We start from the raw sequence: 18,089 nt of genomic DNA on the forward strand, positions 1-18,089 counted from the left end.
CACACGTAAAAAAAATCAAGCTAGGACTTACTTTTTGGTTGTATTTTTGGGGAAGCAGGATAATAATCATTTTAAAAAGGCGGAAGCGAGACTCACGATTTGGCGGCAGAGGCTCTCTGGGATCACAGGGTGATCGTGCCAAGCTTTCTTGCTACTGATCTTCTTCGGAAGGGACCAACCCAGAAACCGGAAACACCGGAGAAGCGCATCCTGGCAACCCTGCAGGAACAGGGACAAAGTGCCAAGCGGCAATTCCAAGGGGACGGGCATGGCTTTTGGGGCACGTCCGTTCCTATTGGTTCCCCCTTCTTTCCTGCCTCCCTTTTCAAAATAAGAGGCCTTCCTGGATGGACGACCACAACTGAGCCCAACAGTTCCCCACCCCTTTTGTGAGGGGTCAGCCCCTCAAATACTGGAAGGCTGCTATCATGTCACCCCCCTGGCTCTTCTTTTCATCAAACTAGACCGATCCAATTCCTGCGACGTTCACCAACTCATCTCCTGAACTCGTCTCACCTTCACGACATCCGGTTCTTCATCCTGCAGGTGAAGGAGCAGAGGGACCAGGCTTTGATGGACCTGCTCCTGGATGAGATATTTCTCCTTCTTCTTCACCATATTGGGCAGCTCGGCGAAGAGGACGATGGCGGCGTTGCGTACTTTGGCCTCTGCCTGCGAACAACAATAAGCGGCATCACGGAGGGTTGTGACGATGGATTAGCGTTTGCCTGGACCCGCATCACACCCTGGTCGGTGGCGCTCTACCTAAGACTAAAGGTATCCTCGTAACAACGGCCGCACCAGCTCCTTTCTCTGTCGTCCCAACCAGCAAATAACAACATCCTTTGGGAATCAGGGAACGCGACACCTTTGTGAGACTTCAAGGCGAGGCATCTCCAACCTTGGCGACTTGTAGAACTTTGTGGACTTCAACTCCCAAGATTCCCAGATTTTAAGACAGGTGGACTTCATTTCCCATGCTGGTGGAGGAGTTCTCAGAGTTGAAGTCCACAAGTCTTATAAAAGTTGCCCAATTTGGAGAGCTCTCCTTTAAAGGGATAGAAAGTTAGCGCCCACTCCTCTCCGAGAAGAATGAAGTATTTTTTATGAAATATTAAAAAAGGCAGAATATTCTATTTCACTAAAGGGAGGAATATTATCTTGAGGACACCTTTCTTAATAGTCCTCAGCAGATGTCAGCAGGTAAGAGATAGATAGCTCTATAGATAGGACCGATGGGAGGTTGTACAACTTGCCTCGTGGTGTAACTGGAACAATCTGGAACTGAACACACTCGAAACCGTAGAAATGGCGGTTGACTTTAATTACAGTTACGACAATTAACCAGTGGGACAGCTTGCCACCAGGACTTGTGGATGCTCCATTACTGGAGGTCTTTAAGAAAAGACTGGACAAGCCACCTGTCAGAAACGGTCTAGGGCAGGGGTCTTCAACTTTGTTAGGAATGACAGTCACCTAACAGTTGGGTTGGCCATATATAAACCAGGATAGTCATTTAATGCTGTTATTTCTTTAAGAGAAGGCTGTAATTGTGATTGGCCGAAGTTCCTCCCATGGCCATAAGATGGAGCCAGAAACCTGGTTTGCTCTTCTTGCATTTTTCCTTTTGCAGTGTTGCCTGATTGTCGTTCTGCTGGGATTGCTGTGAGTCTTGCAACTGTTAGCAAACTCGGTTTACTGAACTTTGTGTATGATACTGGATTTAGTTTTTGGATTATCCCTGGACTGATACTAATTGCTTTAACCGTGTATGATTGGGACTGTTTGTTGGACTTTGTTTACCTGTTTACTGGAAGTAAAACATACATTATACTATTCAGTGTATCTGTGTGCTGGTTGAGTGTTATTCAACACCGCTCTCGCTACGTTTCCCTGAGTGCGCTCATTCTCCTAACGGGGAATACCTCAACAAACTCGACAGCTTTAAGACTTGTGGACTTCAACTCCCAGCATTCCTCCTCCAGTCATATTAGCTCAGGAATTCTGGGAGTTGAAGTCCACAAGTCTTAAAGCTGTCAAGTTTGAAGACCTCTGTTATAGGGTCTCCTGCTTGTGCAGGGGGCTGGACTAGAAGACCTCCAAGGTCCCTTCCAGCTCTATTCGGATGGGTTGAGTCGAAGTCCACCCTTCTTAAAGTGGCCCGAGGTTGAGAGACACAGGAAGAAGGTCTTGTGAATCCACCTGGGTGGAAGGTCTTACTGCGCTAAACAACGGAAGGAGCTTCTCTGCCAGAGTCACAAAGTCGCTTCTCTGCATGAATCTCAGGACGTTTTGAAGGGCCGTGATGGCTTCCAGGATGATGCTGTTGTCCGTTTCTTCCAGACTTCCCAAGAGAGTAGGCATCAAGACTTTGACATCTTCCACCTGCAAACAGGAAGTGTGCTTACCGTCACCATCATCTTTCTTTCTTTGAACAACCTCGTAATCCCCTGCATTGGGGTGAAGTCTGGACAACTGAATGGCGCTAACAAGAGTGTTTTAATGGCCGGATGCCCTTCCTGTCCGCCAGTGCAGAGTTTTGTTCAGCGGATACATTCTCAGTGTGACCAGAGAGAGAGAAATACCTGCCTTTACAGCTTCCTGATTGTGAGGGGAGAGCTTTATTTATCTGTCAAATTATCTACCGATCCACCCATCTCTCTCTTTCGTTCTGTGTGCTTTTCTCAACTTGGCACAACGCATAGATAACTTAGCAAGATGGATATTGTTCTGACCCAAACCAAGTAAACAAACATGAAATGGAGGTAACAGCAAACCCTTTTAATGATTTGTTACGAATTCCGTTCCTTCCCGGTTCAAAGGCTATTTCAAACTCATTGTCCCCGATAAGGAGGAGCCTTGCCAAGGTGGTGCAAGGCTGCCAAAAACACAAGATAAAGTTGCTAAGAAATATTCCAAACACCAACCAAGCTACTCCGAACGTCCACAAGGCTTGAATGCAAAATATTTTTGCTTCCTGCAAAGAACTCCGGTTTCTCCGCTGGCTTTTATCCCTTAAAGGAGGGGCCATTACCTTGCGGCCTTACTCCCGAGTCACCTGTGTTGCTGCAGCTGCTTTTTCCTTTGAGCAGCCCTGCGTTCATGCGCACTTGGCACAGGCTCCTCGGGGGCCTCTTCCTCATTGCTGCCAGCCCCCACAAACTCCAAAGGCAGCACTCCACTCCCTGAGGGTCCTGGCCCCATCCCTCCATCCCATGCAGGACCCTCATCCGAGTCCTCGCTCTCTGAGACCTCAGCTGTCTGCACCTGCCGCTGGCGAACCACAACAGATATAGTCGTCAACTTATGACCGCAAGCCAGCCCCAGGTTTCTGTTGTTAATCAAGAGCGTCCTGACATGAGCTTTGATCCACTTTATGACTTTTCTTTGCCACGGTTGCTACGTGAATCACTGCAAGCGTTGAGAGTTAGCAACAGTGTGGTTGAGTGAATCTGGCTTCTCTGTTGAGTTTGCTTGTCTGAAGTTCGCAAAAAGGGATCACATGACCCCAGGACACTGCGACCGTCATAAATAGGAGCCAGTTGCCAAATGTCTCAAGTGTTCTGTCTATGGGGATGCTGCCATGTTCATAAGTGTGACAACCGGTCATAAGTCACTTTGTTATGTAGGTGTTGGAGTTGGGTTTGGTAGGACAATCATCTCAAGATCTTCGGACCTCTCAACGTTTTTGACGTCCTTTCTCAAGCCCTCCCTGGCACCTACGCCTACAGTGAAGACCCACTTTTGAATATGGGCAGCTTTCACTTTTGCATAAAGACGAGATGAAGTCAACTAGGCTGGAATCCAAGACCCCTCCCAACAACTGGTGCATAAGCTCACCAATGTGCCTACTGTCTCTGTCCTAAGGTTCCCTTTTATTCATATCCATTTCATGTATTAATTTAGTTTGCTTTACTTTATTGTCATTGCACCTTGTACAACGAAATCAAACGCCATCTTCAGGGCACATCATGACCATGAAAATAAACACAAACACACACCCTTCACACTCTACACATTGAATGGAAAACCCCTGATATTGCATGAATGTTGCACTATACAGCAGAGATCGACAGAGCTCCAGGCCTGGGATAGAAGCTGTTTTTCAGCCTATTTGTCCTTGTTTTTATTATTGTCCTGTACCGTCTGCCAGATGATAATAGTTCAAAATAAGGGGTGCCCAGGATGAAATGGATCTTTGAGAATGTTTTGAACTTTCTTGAGGCAGCAGGAGCTATAAGGCTCTTCCAAAAAGGAGAGAGGGCAACCCAGGATCCTCTGGGCAATGACATTCACCCTCTGGAGTGCTGTCCTATCTGCCCCTGTGCAACTGGCAAACCCTACAAAGGTGTGCAGTCACTTAAGATACTTTCTATGGTGCAGCGGTAGAAGGTCACCTGCAGTTTCTCATTCAATTGTTGTTTCCTGAGAAGCCTCAGGTAGTCTAATCTCTGCTGGGCCCTTTTGACCAGGGTTGCAATGTGATCCCCCCAGGTCAGGTCCTCTTTTAGGGTAACACCCAGAAACTTAAAACTAGCCACTTGCTCTCCTCGGTCTCCCTGGATAAACAAGGCCTGGATGTCTGATCTGTTACTTCTATATAGTCCACTATCAGCTCCTTGGTCTTATTGGTGTTGAGGACCAAGTTATTGTCTCCACACCACGAAAGCAACTGTTGGTCCACCTCATCTCGATAGGTAGACTCCTCCCCCTTGGAGATGAGTCCCACCACTATTGTATCATCTGAAAACGTAGTAATCGTATTAGGATCGCAGGATCATGTTTGTATTATATTTGTTACCTAATACATGTTTGACAAACAAAGAAATATATAAATAAAATAAATAAAACTGGTGGCCGCTTCCCAGCCTCCTCACCTTGTCTGGATGGATGGCCAGGATGCCCAGAGCTCTGAGCGCCAGAGAACGAATATCTGGGCTGGAGTTTTGGGTCCATTCTTCAAGGCTCTCAAAGATCTGTTCAGAGGGAAACTGATCGATGTCTTGGTAGTGAAGTAGCTGAGGATCGAGATGAAGAATCGATCATGAGAGACGGAAGGGAAGAGAAAGAAGATCACGCTTCTCCGGGGAAAAAAAGGCAGACGGAGCACGTTCATAATTGTCAATAGAAGAGAGACGTCCTTTTTTTAAAAAAAAAAAATATTTCTTCTTTTTCTATTGTTTTTTGTAATTTTTTATTTTATTTTTAAAGACAAACATAAACAAACAAAACATAAAAACATTAACCTCTCTTCCATGAGTATACAAGCCGTGTGCCGGTTGGTTTGCAAGTTTTTTTGTGCATCCATTTCCTAGTCATCCATTATTACAGTTACATCGCATAATAACTCATATTCTCAATCAGAAATTAAATACCCTAATATTATTATTAATCAATCGCTCAACAATAATTTCATTCATTCCTATGTTGCAAGAGAACTATAATTTACTTAGTATCCTTTTGTAACCATTCATATAATCTTCCCAAATCTATCCTAAAAGTTTTTTATAGATAGAGTAAAAAAGAAAAGAAATACATCTTTATATATTTATTATTTCCTAAGATTCTACATGTTTCATGATTGTATTTTATTATCTAACCATGGAGAGACGTCTTTGTACAGTTCGAATTTATTTTTGTTAGTCTCCCATGGGAGGACATCTCCTCAAAGCCACGATACCACAAGAACAAACTGTCCTTTTGGCCTTCGAGGATGAAATAACCCTTTGGGGAAGGACAGAGTTGGGTTTGGGTGAGAGAGAGATGAAAAATCCGTGCAAAGAGAGGGAAGCGCCTGAAGAGTATTGTTAGGAATAACATAGGTTTCCTAACGTAGTTTGGGTAAAATAATATATATAAACTATGATTGTAAGTTTAAGTGTGTGTCACTTTAAAACTGCAAAGCATGTAATTTTGGGTGTGGTGTGAAACCACCATAAGAGGGAGCAAGAGAAGCTGACGATTCGCTGACAATTACTGGATTGCATGGAAGTGATGGTTTGTTAGCTGCGTGTTTCCCCTACTGCTGAGTTGCTGAAGGAAGAGAGGAGTTTTTGACTTCTTCATATCTCTACTGCGAGGAGATATATTACTGGACTGATATTTGTAAGTTTACTGACCTCTCTTTTTCGACACTGAACTTTGCAACTGAATAATCCCTGGACGGACTGAACTAGTGAATGATACATGGACTGTTTGACTATGCTATAACTCTTACTGGAATAAACTATTTAATTAGCACTGTGTATCTGTTTTACTGAGTGTAAGCTACAAAAACGTTTATCTCACATATTTTGCCTGCCTGCCTGACTGCCCTGCAGATCCTGCTAGGGTGTATCCCTAACAAGTATAACATACAAACAGGATCTGGAGATCTTCGCTCATCCCTCTAGACTACCGTCTCCAAACTTGGCAACTTCAAGACTTCAACTCCTAGAATTCTGGGAGTTTGAAGTCCACAAGTCTTCAACTTGCCAGGTTTGGAGACCCTCGTTCTAGACCCAAACAAAGTCACCGAGGCAACGGAAAGGTTTGGATGTTTCTCCACCGTTCTCTGTTGGTCCAGAGGGACCGATGGCGGAAGTGACAGCCGGATAAAACCCCATGTGAGAAATTGTTAGATGTAAAAAATTGCAGGGGGAGGAACCAACACCCCAGAGGTGTCTCCTTCTGTAAGGGGTCGCAAGAATAAGCTTGAGAAAGAGCCATATGGCCCAGGTGACATTTGGATAAGAGAAATTTGACCTGAAGCGGAAAGGTAATTTCCAGTTGGGTCCAGTGCCTGATGCGCAGAAGGCAGAGGAGAGGAGAGCAGTGGAAATCTATGGGCCGGTCCTCGGGACGAGAGCTTCGAGGGGGAATGAAACGAGAGATTGAGGGGGGGGGAGGGAGGGAGGGAGGGAGAGCACCTGAACTGCCTGTCAGGAAGTCCCTCAGATGCGACCATCCCTAATTCTTGGGAGGGGAGAGGCACATCGAGGGTTGCAACATGGCTGTCAATCAGCAGTGGGGTCCTACCTGTTCCATGGACAGTTGGGTGATTGTGCACGCGCGCGCAACTTCCCCCATACCAGCTGAGGCCTGCAGCACCAATTGGCTGAGAGGATAAATGAAAACACAGGGGCGGGTGGGAAGGCCGATCCCGTGCTTTTCTCTTCTTTCTCCTCTCAGCTGACGGTGGGAGGATTTTTCCCTCCTCTCAGCTGATCCTCGGAGGCTTTTTTTTTTTACTACCGGGTCGGTCAAACCAGTCCAAACCAGTAGCATACCACCATTGATGTCAATTTTTCAACAAGAGACATTCTTCATCTTAATCCCACAATCCTCAGTAACAATCGGTCAACTAAACGATACTCCTTTGGACTTTTTAGTTGCCAGCGGAAAAGGAGCAGGGGGAAAGCAGTGCATTCCTTAAATGCTTCGGATAATTGCTAGGCAGCCGCAGCTGTTGGCGCACAAGATTATTACTGGAGAGCATGATGGATGACTTTTGGCTATGGATGTGTCCCATTGGAGAATATACATCCAGGGGTTGGGGAGGGGAAGACCAGGGTCAAGGGGGAAATGAATGAAGTGTTTTTGTGTCGGCTGCATCCAGGTAATACCGACATGGTCACTCCTCATAAATCAATTTGTTTTTTTATTCTGAAAGATGTGGCTGGAGACCTAAGATTTGAATGGGGGTGTATTGTCAGAACCCTGACACAATCATGTTGACGGGGAATTCTGGGAGCTGGAGTCCTTACACCTGGGGGTGCCCAAGATTGAGAAACTGAAGTAGATAATGTAGATTTTTCCAGTATTAAACTCTTTGCCCATTTTAACTCTTGCCAAGTCATCTTTTTCAATGCTTGCTGAGATTTAATAAACATCAAGCTTTTGTTGTTGTTGTTAGCCGAATTGAATGATCTGTGTATTTGTTCTGAGCTGAATAACTGGGCTGGTTGTGAGGATGTCTATGCTGGGTGCAAACTAAACTATAAATCAATCACACACCTGGTTTTCCCCACACGCTCCTTACCTCGACAAAGACGGCAATGATTGTTGGCTTGTGTGTTTCACTGTTTTTGCTGAGGACAGAAAATAGCAAATCCAGGACCCTGATAATCTCAGGGCAGCAAAAATGTAGCATGGCTCTGAAAAATACAGAAGGACATCATTGCCACCTTGGGAAAAAAAATGCACATTTATGCTTGTTCTCTAGTGCGTTTTCTCCTGAAACTGTACAGGTATTCCTCTGGCTGACCCTTATGCAAGAAAGCATCTGTTTCCTCAAACTCAACTTCCTCCAAAAGGTTCTGCGATTGTAATGGTCAGTGAGACTGTTCTTGAGAGGCAGGAGGAGGAGGAGGAGGAGGAGGAGGAGGAGGAGGAGGAGGAGGAGGAGGAGGAGGAGGAGGAGGAGGAGGAGGAAGCAATTAATTTTCCTTTTATTCAAGAATGAAAGAAAACTCACCAGGTGGCTTTTCAAACTTGCCTTTCTGAAGATCTCTAAAAGCTTAAGGTAGTTAGAGAAGCAATTTCTGAAATTGATTACAGGTATTACAACCACGATTGAACCTAAAACTTACTGTTGCCAAATGAGACAGCCGTTAAGCGATGTTTGCCCCATTTTACGGCCTTACTTGCCACACTTACTAAGTGAGTCACTGCACTTGTTAAGTTAGTAACATGGCTCTTCACTAAACCTGGCTTCCCCTTTGCTGGTCAGAAGATTTCAAAAGGGACCACATGATACTCAACCATCACAAACAGGAACTAGTTGTGAAGCATCTGAATTTTAACCACATGACCACGAGGAGGCTGCTACAGTCATAAGTGTGAAAAATAAGTCACTTCTTTCAGCGCTGTTGTAACTAAATGAACTGTTGTAAGTCGAGGACTCCCTGTATTTATCGACCGGCATCTGCATGCTTTTGAACTGCTAGAAGGGCTAGAACTGAGCTGAGGATGGGACCTCACCTGTCGCATCCTGGTCAGGTCCCAAACCTGGCCTGTTGGCTTTCCAGCCGATGAGTCCAGCATCTTAACCGCTGAACCATGGTGCTGCCCCAGCAGACAAAAAGGTGAGGGCCTTCTAAATTGAAGAACTACAGGTGAATAGCAACCTGTTGTGGCCTGTCAGGTGCAAACCACTTCAACAATTGAATCGGAGGAGGAGGAGGAGGAGGCGTGGGAGTAAGGATCAGCATCAAAGCAACCGGAGAACTCTGAGGGGGAAGAGGGGATGGAGTTGGCAGAGAGAGAGAGAGCAGAGGAGGAGCCTGGGCCATTCATCAGCCCTCAGATGGAGAGTCAACAGCCCCCAGGTCTGGAGGAGGCTGATGAGGAAGAGGAGGAACAGCGGGGTCCAGTGCCTAGTGCATGGATGCACAGAAGGCAGAGGAGAGGAGAGCAGTGGAAATCTATGGGCCGGTCCTCGGGATGAGAGCTTCGAGGGGGAATGAAATGAAAGATTGAGAGAGAGAGAGAGAGAGAGGGAGGGAGGGAGAGCACCTGAACTGTCCGTCAGCCCTCAGAGGGAGAGTCAACAGCCCCCAGGTCTGGAGGTGATTGTTGAGGAAGAGGAGGAACTGTTGGGTCCAGTGCCTGGCGCAGAAGGCAGATGAGAGGAGAGCAGTGGAAATCTATGGGCCGGTCCTTGGGATGAGAGCTTCGAGGGGGAATGAAACGAGAGATTGAGAGAGAGAGAGAGAGAGAGAGAGAGAGAGGGAGGGAGGGAGGAGAGCACCTGAACTGTCCATCAGCCCTCAGATGGAGAGTCAACAGCCCCCAGGTCTGGAGGTGGCTGTTGAGGAAGAGGAGGAACCGTTGGGTCCAGTGCCTGACGCAGAAGGCAGAGGAGAGGAGAGCAGTGGAAATCTATGGGCCGGTCCTCGGGACAAGAGCTTCGAGGGGAATGAAGCGAGAGATTGAGAGAGAGAGAGAGAGAGAGAGAGAGAAGAGGGAGGGAGGGAGGGAGGGAGAGCACCTGAACTGTCCGTCAGCCCTCAGATGGAGGGTCAACAGCCCTCAGGTCTGGAGGAGGCTGATGAGGAAGAGGAGGAACAGCTGGGTCCAGTGCCTACTGCATGGATGCACAGAAGGCAGAGGAGAGGAGAGCAGTGGAAATCTATGGGCCAGTCCTCAGGACGAGAGCTTCGAGGGGAATGAAACGAGAGATTGAGAGAGGGAGAGAGAGAGAGGGAGGGAGGGAGGGAGGGAGGGAGGGGAGGGAGGGAGGAGAGCACCTGAACTGTCCGTCAGCCCTCAGATGGAGAGTCAACAGCCCCCAGGTCTGGAGGTGGCTGTTGAGGAAGAGGAGGAACTGTTGGGTCCAGTGCCTGACGCAGAAGGCAGATGAGAGGAGAGCAGTGGAAATCTATGGGCCGGTCCTCGGGACAAGAGCTTCGAGGGGAATGAAACGAGAGATTGAGAGAGAGAGAGAGAGAGAGAGAGAAGAGGGAGGGAGGGAGGGAGGAGAGCACCTGAACTGTCCGTCAGCCCTCAGATGGAGGGTCAACAGCCCTCAGGTCTGGAGGAGGCTGATGAGGAAGAGGAGGAACAGCTGGGTCCAGTGCCTACTGCATGGATGCACAGAAGGCAGAGGAGAGGAGAGCAGTGGAAATCTATGGGCCAGTCCTCAGGACGAGAGCTTCGAGGGGAATGAAACGAGAGATTGAGAGAGGGAGAGAGAGAGAGGGAGGGAGGGAGGGAGGGAGGGAGGAGAGCACCTGAACTGTCCGTCAGCCCTCAGATGGAGAGTCAACAGCCCCCAGGTCTGGAGGTGGCTGTTGAGGAAGAGGAGGAACTGTTGGGTCCAGTGCCTGGCGCGAAGGCAGATGAGAGGAGAGCAGTGGAAATCTATGGGCGGTCCTTGGGATGAGAGCTTCGAGGGGAATGAAACGAGAGATTGAGAGAGAGAGAGAGAGAGAGAGAGAGAGGGAGGGAGGGAGGGAGGGAGGAGAGCACCTGAACTGTCCATCAGCCCTCAGATGGAGAGTCAACAGCCCCCAGGTCTGGAGGTGGCTGTTGAGGAAGAGGAGGAACCGTTGGGTCCAGTGCCTGACGCAGAAGGCAGAGGAGAGGAGAGCAGTGGAAATCTATGGGCGGTCCTCGGGACAAGAGCTTCGAGGGGAATGAAACGAGAGATTGAGAGAGAGAGAGAGAGAGAGAGAAGAGGGAGGGAGGGAGGGAGAGCACCTGAACTGTCCGTCAGCCCTCAGATGGAGGGTCAACAGCCCTCAGGTCTGGAGGAGGCTGATGAGGAAGAGGAGGAACAGCTGGGTCCAGTGCCTACTGCATGGATGCACAGAAGGCAGAGGAGAGGAGAGCAGTGGAAATCTATGGGCCAGTCCTCAGGACGAGAGCTTCGAGGGGAATGAAAGCGAGAGATTGAGAGAGGGAGAGAGAGAGAGAGGGAGGGAGGGAGGGAGGGAGGGAGGGAGGGAGGGAGGAGAGCACCTGAACTGTCCGTCAGCCCTCAGATGGAGTGTCAACAGCCCCAGGTCTGGAGGAGGCTGATGAGGAAGAGGAGGAACAGCGGGGTCCAGTGCCTAGTGCATGGATGCACAGAAGGCAGAGGAGAGGAGAGCAGTGGAAATCTATGGGCGGTCCTCGGGATGAGAGCTTCGAGGGGAATGAAATGAAAGATTGAGAGAGAGAGAGAGAGAGAGAGAGAGAGAGAGGGAGGAGGGAGGGAGGGAGAGCACCTGAACTGTCCGTCAGCCCTCAGATGGAGAGTCAACAGCCCCCAGGTCTGGAGGTGGCTGTTGAGGAAGAGGAGAAACCGTTGGGTCCAGTGCCTGACGCAGAAGGCAGATGAGAGGAGAGCAGTGGAAATCTATGGGCGGTCCTCGGGACAAGAGCTTCGAGGGGGAATGAAACGAGAGATTGAGAGAGAGAGAGAGAGAGAGAGGGAGGGAGGGAGGGAGGAGAGCACCTGAACTGTCCGTCAGCCCTCAGATGGAGGGTCAACAGCCCCCAGGTCTGGAGGAGGCTGATGAGGAAGAGGAGGAACAGCGGGGTCCAGTGCCTAGTGCATGGATGCACAGAAGGCAGAGGAGAGGAGAGCAGTGGAAATCTATGGGCCAGTCCTCGGGATGAGAGCTTCGAGGGGAATGAAACGAGAGATTGAGAGAGGAGAGAGAGAGAGAGAGGGAGGGAGGGAGGGAGGGAGGAGAGCACCTGAACTGTCCGTCAGCCCTCAGATGGAGAGTCAACAGCCCCCAGGTCTGGAGGTGGCTGTTGAGGAAGAGGAGAACCGTTGGGTCCAGTGCCTGGCGCAGAAGGCAGATGAGAGGAGAGCAGTGGAAATCTATGGGCGGTCCTTGGGATGAGAGCTAGAGGGGAATGAAACGAGAGATGAGAGAGAGAGAGAGAGGGAGGGAGGGAGGGAGAGCACCTGAACTGTCCATCAGCCCTCAGATGGAGAGTCAACAGCCCCAGGTCTGGAGGTGGCTGTTGAGGAAGAGGAGGAACCGTTGGGTCCAGTGCCTGGACGCAGAAGGCAGAGGAGAGGAGAGCAGTGGAAATCTATGGGCGGTCCTCGGGATGAGAGCTTGAGGGGAATGAAAGCGAGAGATTGAGAGAGAGAGAGAGAGAGAGAGAGAGAGGGAGGGAGGGAGGAGAGCACCTGAACTGTCCGTCAGCCCTCAGATGGAGGGTCAACAGCCCCCAGGTCTGGAGGAGGCTGATGAGGAAGAGGAGGAACAGCCGGGTCCAGTGCCTGATGCACAGAAGGCAGAGGAGAGGAGAGCAGTGGAAATCTATGGGCCGGTCCTTGGGACGGAAGAGCCACCGCTGCTAGCGAAGCCCCACCTCAGCTCTGGGGATAAAAGGCAGGGGCGGAGATGAATAGATATGGCAGACAACTATTCCTCTCCTGGCTGGACGGACTTGTTCACCTGCGGTGAGAGAGAAACTTTGTGCCGGGGCCGCCGGGGCTCCTAATAAAGGAATCATTCGAGTTCACGTCAGACGGTTTGTTGTGTTTGGGGAGCCGGGTCAGAACCCGTCTCCTTGGCTCTGTTCTCTGCAGGAAACTCACCTGGCCAGGAGGGTGCTGCCCTGCAGGAGATCCCGCCCGCATTGTAGCATCGACCAGCCCCGCGTCTTCTCCATGAACGTCACCTCATACCGGCACCCGATCCGGATGAGGAGCATCTTGATGGCCTCCACGGCAAAACTGAAAGGGGGAGAGGAGGACTCACTCAGGACCGTTGCCCCTTGCTCTTCCTTATCCAGATAAGTCCTTGACTTACAACCATTTTCATTTCGTGACCGTTTGGAGCTACAACGGCACTGAAAAAAAGCGACTTAGGACAGTTTTTCACCCTTAGGACTGTTGCAGCGTCCCTGGGGGGGTCATGTGATCCCCTTTTGGGATCATCTGACAAGCCAAGTCCAATGGGGAAGTCAGATTCACTTAACGACCGGGTGACTAACTTCACAATGGCAGTGATTCACTCATGACATGAACAGTCATCAAATGAGGCAGAATTCATGTAAAAAATTTCTCACTTAGCAACATAAATTTTGGGATCAACTGTGGTTGTAAGTCGAGGGCTATCTGCATAGGCAGTCCTTAACTTATGACCATAATGGTGCCCAAACGTACCATTGCTTAGAAGAGAGACAGTTATTCAAGGAGTTTGGGCCCCTTTTATGACCTTTCTGGCCACGGTTGTTGAGTGAATCACTGCAGCTGTTAAGTCATTAACCTCAGTCATTAAGTGACTGTTGACTATGCTTGTCAGAAGGTCGCAAAAGCACTGTGACCGTCATAAATATGAACCAGTCGTCAAGCGTCCAAAACATAAATCACGTGATCACATGGGGATGTTGCAACCGTCGTAAACAGGAGTCAGTGTCCAAATGCCTGAGTTTTGATCCCAGGTCCACAGAGATGGCCGCAACGGTCATAAGTATGAAACTTGGAACGGCCGCTAAAAAACAAACAGCTGTAAACCGAAGACGACCCGTAATGCCCAAAAGGCCGGAAACGGGGATGTGGAGAGGAGGATTCTCTATGAAGCTGCACCTGATTTGACCTTTGACCTGTCCGCACTGCTGGAGGATGTCCACATCCGGCAGGGAGTCCCTCTGACTGCTGAAATGAAGCTCCATGAGGAAAGTCATCAGCAGCTCTGGGAAAAGGCCTTGGATGGTGTCCCTGGACTCCAGAACGGAGATCACCTCGTAGAGAGCCTGGGTCAACTGCAGGGGGACAAGGGGAAGAAGCAAGAAGTGGGGTTCAACTGGCGTAACCACCAGTTTGGGGAGCACGTGTGTGTGACGACCAGGGGCGTGGCACAAAGGCAACACAGTCAGATAAGCAATAAGAGTCTCTTTATGAGCTCCAACTTTGCCCCCAATGGTCCTGGTTACCTTCTGGGCTGGAGGAAAAAAAAACTCTCCCAGGTAAACGATCTTTGGCTGCAGGGAATCAAGTCCAAAACAAGGTAAACGCAAACAGTAACTTAAAGTCCAAACAAGGTAAAACGAGGTAATTAGTCCAGCAGGGCAGGAGCGAGAAGTCCAGATGTGAAGGCACAGCAGTAACTCAACCCGGTTGAGGAAAGCCTTGCCAGCTGCAGAAGAAGTCCCTGAAGGCCGCTGACAGCGAAAAGGAGGCCGGGGTCGATGGGCGCAAGTGAGGTTAGTCAGTGGAGGGCATCCCCCGAAAATAAGACCTGGTGCCTTTTTTTGGTGGCCAAATAGGTCTAGGTGTGGCCAAATAGGTCTAGGTGTGTTCAGGTCTTTTCCCGTGTAATATTAAGAGTATCTTGCCGACGTTTCAGCCAAGTCCTGAAACGTCGCCAAGATACTCTTAATCTTACATGGGAAAAGACCTGAAATATCTTTGGTTATTGGGTTTTCTCCACGTAAAATTGGAAGTATCTGGCGACACTTGATGAAGTCTCATTCATCATCTTCAGGCTTGTGTCTTCGGACTTTGTGCTTCTTCGGCTTTGTGCTTTACTCTGAGAAGCACAAAGCCGAAGACACTAAGCCTGAAGATGATGAATGAGACTTCATTGAAGCGTCGCCTAGATACTCCAATTTACGTGGGAAACCGAATAACTAAAGATCCACATACAAATACCCTGAGAACCTCAGAAAATATATGTGTGTGTGTGTGTGTGTGTGTGAAGTTTTTGCGGGTACTTACATGTATGGCATTCAGCTTTGTTCAGGTATTTTCCACATCATTGTAGTTGTGCTTTTAAAGTTGTAGCAACGTTTGGCAGAATCTCATCTGCCATCATCAGGCTTCTGTATGTATGTATGTATGTGTATGTATATATATATATATATATATATATATATATTTGTTTTCTGAGGTTCTCGCGGGTATTTATATGTGGATCTTTGGTTGTTCGGGTTTTCTCCCGCGTAAGATTGAAGTATCTAGGCAACGTTTCGATGAAGTCTCATTCATCATCTTCAGGCTTCTGTCTCCGGCTCTGTGCTTTTCAGAGTAATGTGAGATTGCAGCTGCTTCCTCCTTTTAACTGCCAGTGGGGTGGGACTTGATTGGGTGGGGGCTTGGCTGTGTTCTGATTGGGTGGGGTGTGTTCTCATTGGTAGGGGTTTGGCTGTGTTCTGATTGGTTGGGGGTTAGCCGTGTTCTGATTGGTTGGGGCGTGTTCTGTTCAGGTGGGGGCTTGGCTGTGCTCGGTTAGTCTTAGTTGCTGGGGGATTTGAGCTGGTGAGTTGTGATCTTGCTGTTTGGCTTCTAGTTCGTGGTCCTGTTGCATCTTCATAGTGGGTGTCGGTTTGCTTCATGTATGGCTCGGAGGGGTTTGAAGTGGGTAGTGATGCAGCTGTAGTGCAGCTTCTGGTCCATGGTCGTGTCTCATCTTCTGAGTGGGTGAGAGTCTGTTTTCTACATGGAAGTGTGGTGGTGGCATCTTGTGTGGCTCTCATGGGTGTGGGTCTGGTGTCCTTCTTCATGTTAGGTACTCGTCTGTTCATGAGGCGGGTTTCCAAATGGCTGGAAGGCGGGAGGTGTCATCTCGTTTGTTCATGCTGTGTGGGCGTTTTTCTATCTCTATGGCTTCTCTGATTATTCTGCTGTTGAAGTGTTCAGTTTTGGCGATAGTTCTGGTATTTTTAAAATCAATTTCATGTCCTGTGGCTTTGAGGTGTTGGACCAGGGAAGAGGTCGTTTCTTCTTTTTGATTGAGTTCTTATGTTCTTCAATGCGTGCATTTATTCTTCTGTTAGTTTGTCCAATGTATGTGGTAGGGCAGGCAGTGCAGGGATTTCGTATACTCCTTGGTTTTCTAATTCGATTTTGTCTTTGGGGTTTCTTAGGATGGTGGATATTTTTCTGTTTGTGCAGAATGCTGTTTTGATGTTGTGTTTTTGGAGGATCTTGCTGATTTTGTCTGTAGTGCCTTTTATATATGGGAGGAGGGCTTTGCCGTTTTCTTGTTCTCTGTCTTGGATTTTGGTTGGGGTTTCTTTTTGGATTAGGTGGGTAATCTTCTTTCTTTGGAATCCATTGGCTGTAAGTACGTTGGTGAGAGTGTGTAGTTCGGTTTTTGGTGTTGTTCATCGGCTAAGCATTTTGTTCTGGAGATGAGTGTCTTGGCTACGGAATTGATCTGTGCTGGGTGGTGGTGTGAGAGTGCATGTAGATAGCGGTTAGTGTGTGTTTTCTTCTGGTAGATGGTGTGTCCTAGGAGCCATTGGATCTTTTGTATACCAAGACATCTAGGAAGGGAAGTTGGTTGTTGGCTTCTGTTTCCATGGTGAATTGTATTTTGGGGTGTAGGCTGTTGAGGTGTGTGAGGAAGTTGTTCAGTTTTTCTTTCCCATGTGGCCAGATTATGAAGGTGTCATCTACGTATCTGAGCCAGAGTTTGGGTTTGTGGTCGTATTTTCTAGAGCTTGTGTTTCAAAGTGTTCCATGTAGAGGTTAGCGATGACAGGTGAGAGGGTGATCCCATGGGTGCTCCTTCTATTTGTTTGTATTTTTGTCCATTGTAGGTGAAGTATGTATTGGATAGGCAGTGGTTGGTTAGATCTAGGATGTGCTTGGGGGGTTGTATTTGTTTTGGATGGCTGTCAAGGCTTCTTTTATTGGCACTTGGGTGAAGAGGATATGACATGAAGCTTACTAGTAGGTCGCTAGGTTGTAAGTTTTGTTTCTTTATGATCTCGATGAACTGGAATGAGTTTCTTACGTGTGAGTTGATGGATTCTGCATAAGGTTGTAGTTGTTTGGCGAGAAATTTGGCTAGGTTTTGTAGAGGTGAGCCTATGGAGCTGACTATTGGTCTGAGTGGGGTTCCTTCTTTGTGTATTTGGGGAGACCATAAAGCTTGGGGCATCTGGATGATTTTTCTCTGGGTATGATTCGTTGCTGGATTTCTTCACTGATGGGGAGGCTTTTATTTTGGATTTGGTAGTTTTTTTCTAGGTAGGTGGTGGGGTCTGTCTTTAGGGGTTTGTATGTGGGGTCTTGGAGTAGGTTGGTTAGCTTGGTTTGGTAGTCAGATGTGTTCATAACCACTGTCGCATTGCCCTTGTCTGCTGGTAGGATTATTATGCTGGTGTCTTCTTTCAGGTTAAGTAGTACAGTTTGTTCTTCTTTGGATAAGTTGCTTTTGGGTGGTTTGCTAGTGCAGAGGATGTTGGTGATTTCGAGTCTGATTTTGTTAGCATCATCAGGGTTGGTTTTGGTCAGGCTGGTTTCAACTCCACATATGATGGTTTCTGTGGGGATGTGTTTGGGAGGCGACAGCAAAGTTGAATCCTTTTGAAAGGACCTTGGTTTCAGCTTCAGTGAGGATCTTGTCTGAGATGTTGTGCAATGTTTGTTTCATGTGTGGCTGTGGGGAGGGGAGTTGGTTTCTGGCATTGTTGTAGTTTCCTGAGTTTGTTGGTGTGAGTATCTGTCTTGAGGGTGGTCTGTGTTTCGGCTCTCCAGACAGCAAGTTGTTTGGATTTGTCCCAAAGTAGCCTGAAGATGACAGAAGCCTGAAGATGATGAATGAGACTTCATCGAAACGTTGCCTAGATACTTGAATCTTCGCGAGAAAACCCGAACAACCAAAGATCCACATATATATATATATATATATATATATATATATATA

The 18,089-nt window shown here is 48.2% G+C and overlaps 1 protein-coding gene across 1 annotated transcript in view; it reads right to left on the reverse strand.

The window, feature by feature from the left end:
* Positions 1-18,089, reverse strand: part of LOC148125215 (maestro heat-like repeat-containing protein family member 7) — a 44,867-nt gene that overhangs the window by 5,488 nt on the left and 21,290 nt on the right. Inside the window, 7 exon segments of the mRNA XM_087937874.1 lie at positions 97-219; positions 517-672; positions 2,221-2,385; positions 4,878-5,018; positions 8,021-8,135; positions 13,028-13,165; positions 14,021-14,196. Of these exon segments, the coding sequence (XP_087794000.1) occupies positions 97-219; positions 517-672; positions 2,221-2,385; positions 4,878-5,018; positions 8,021-8,135; positions 13,028-13,165; positions 14,021-14,196 (1,014 nt within the window).

Source organism: Pseudonaja textilis, chromosome 7, assembly GCF_049901715.1.
Source record: "Pseudonaja textilis isolate UNSWEBS1 chromosome 7, rPseTex1.2, whole genome shotgun sequence".
In the NCBI taxonomy this organism is placed as follows: Eukaryota; Metazoa; Chordata; class Lepidosauria; order Squamata; family Elapidae; genus Pseudonaja; species Pseudonaja textilis.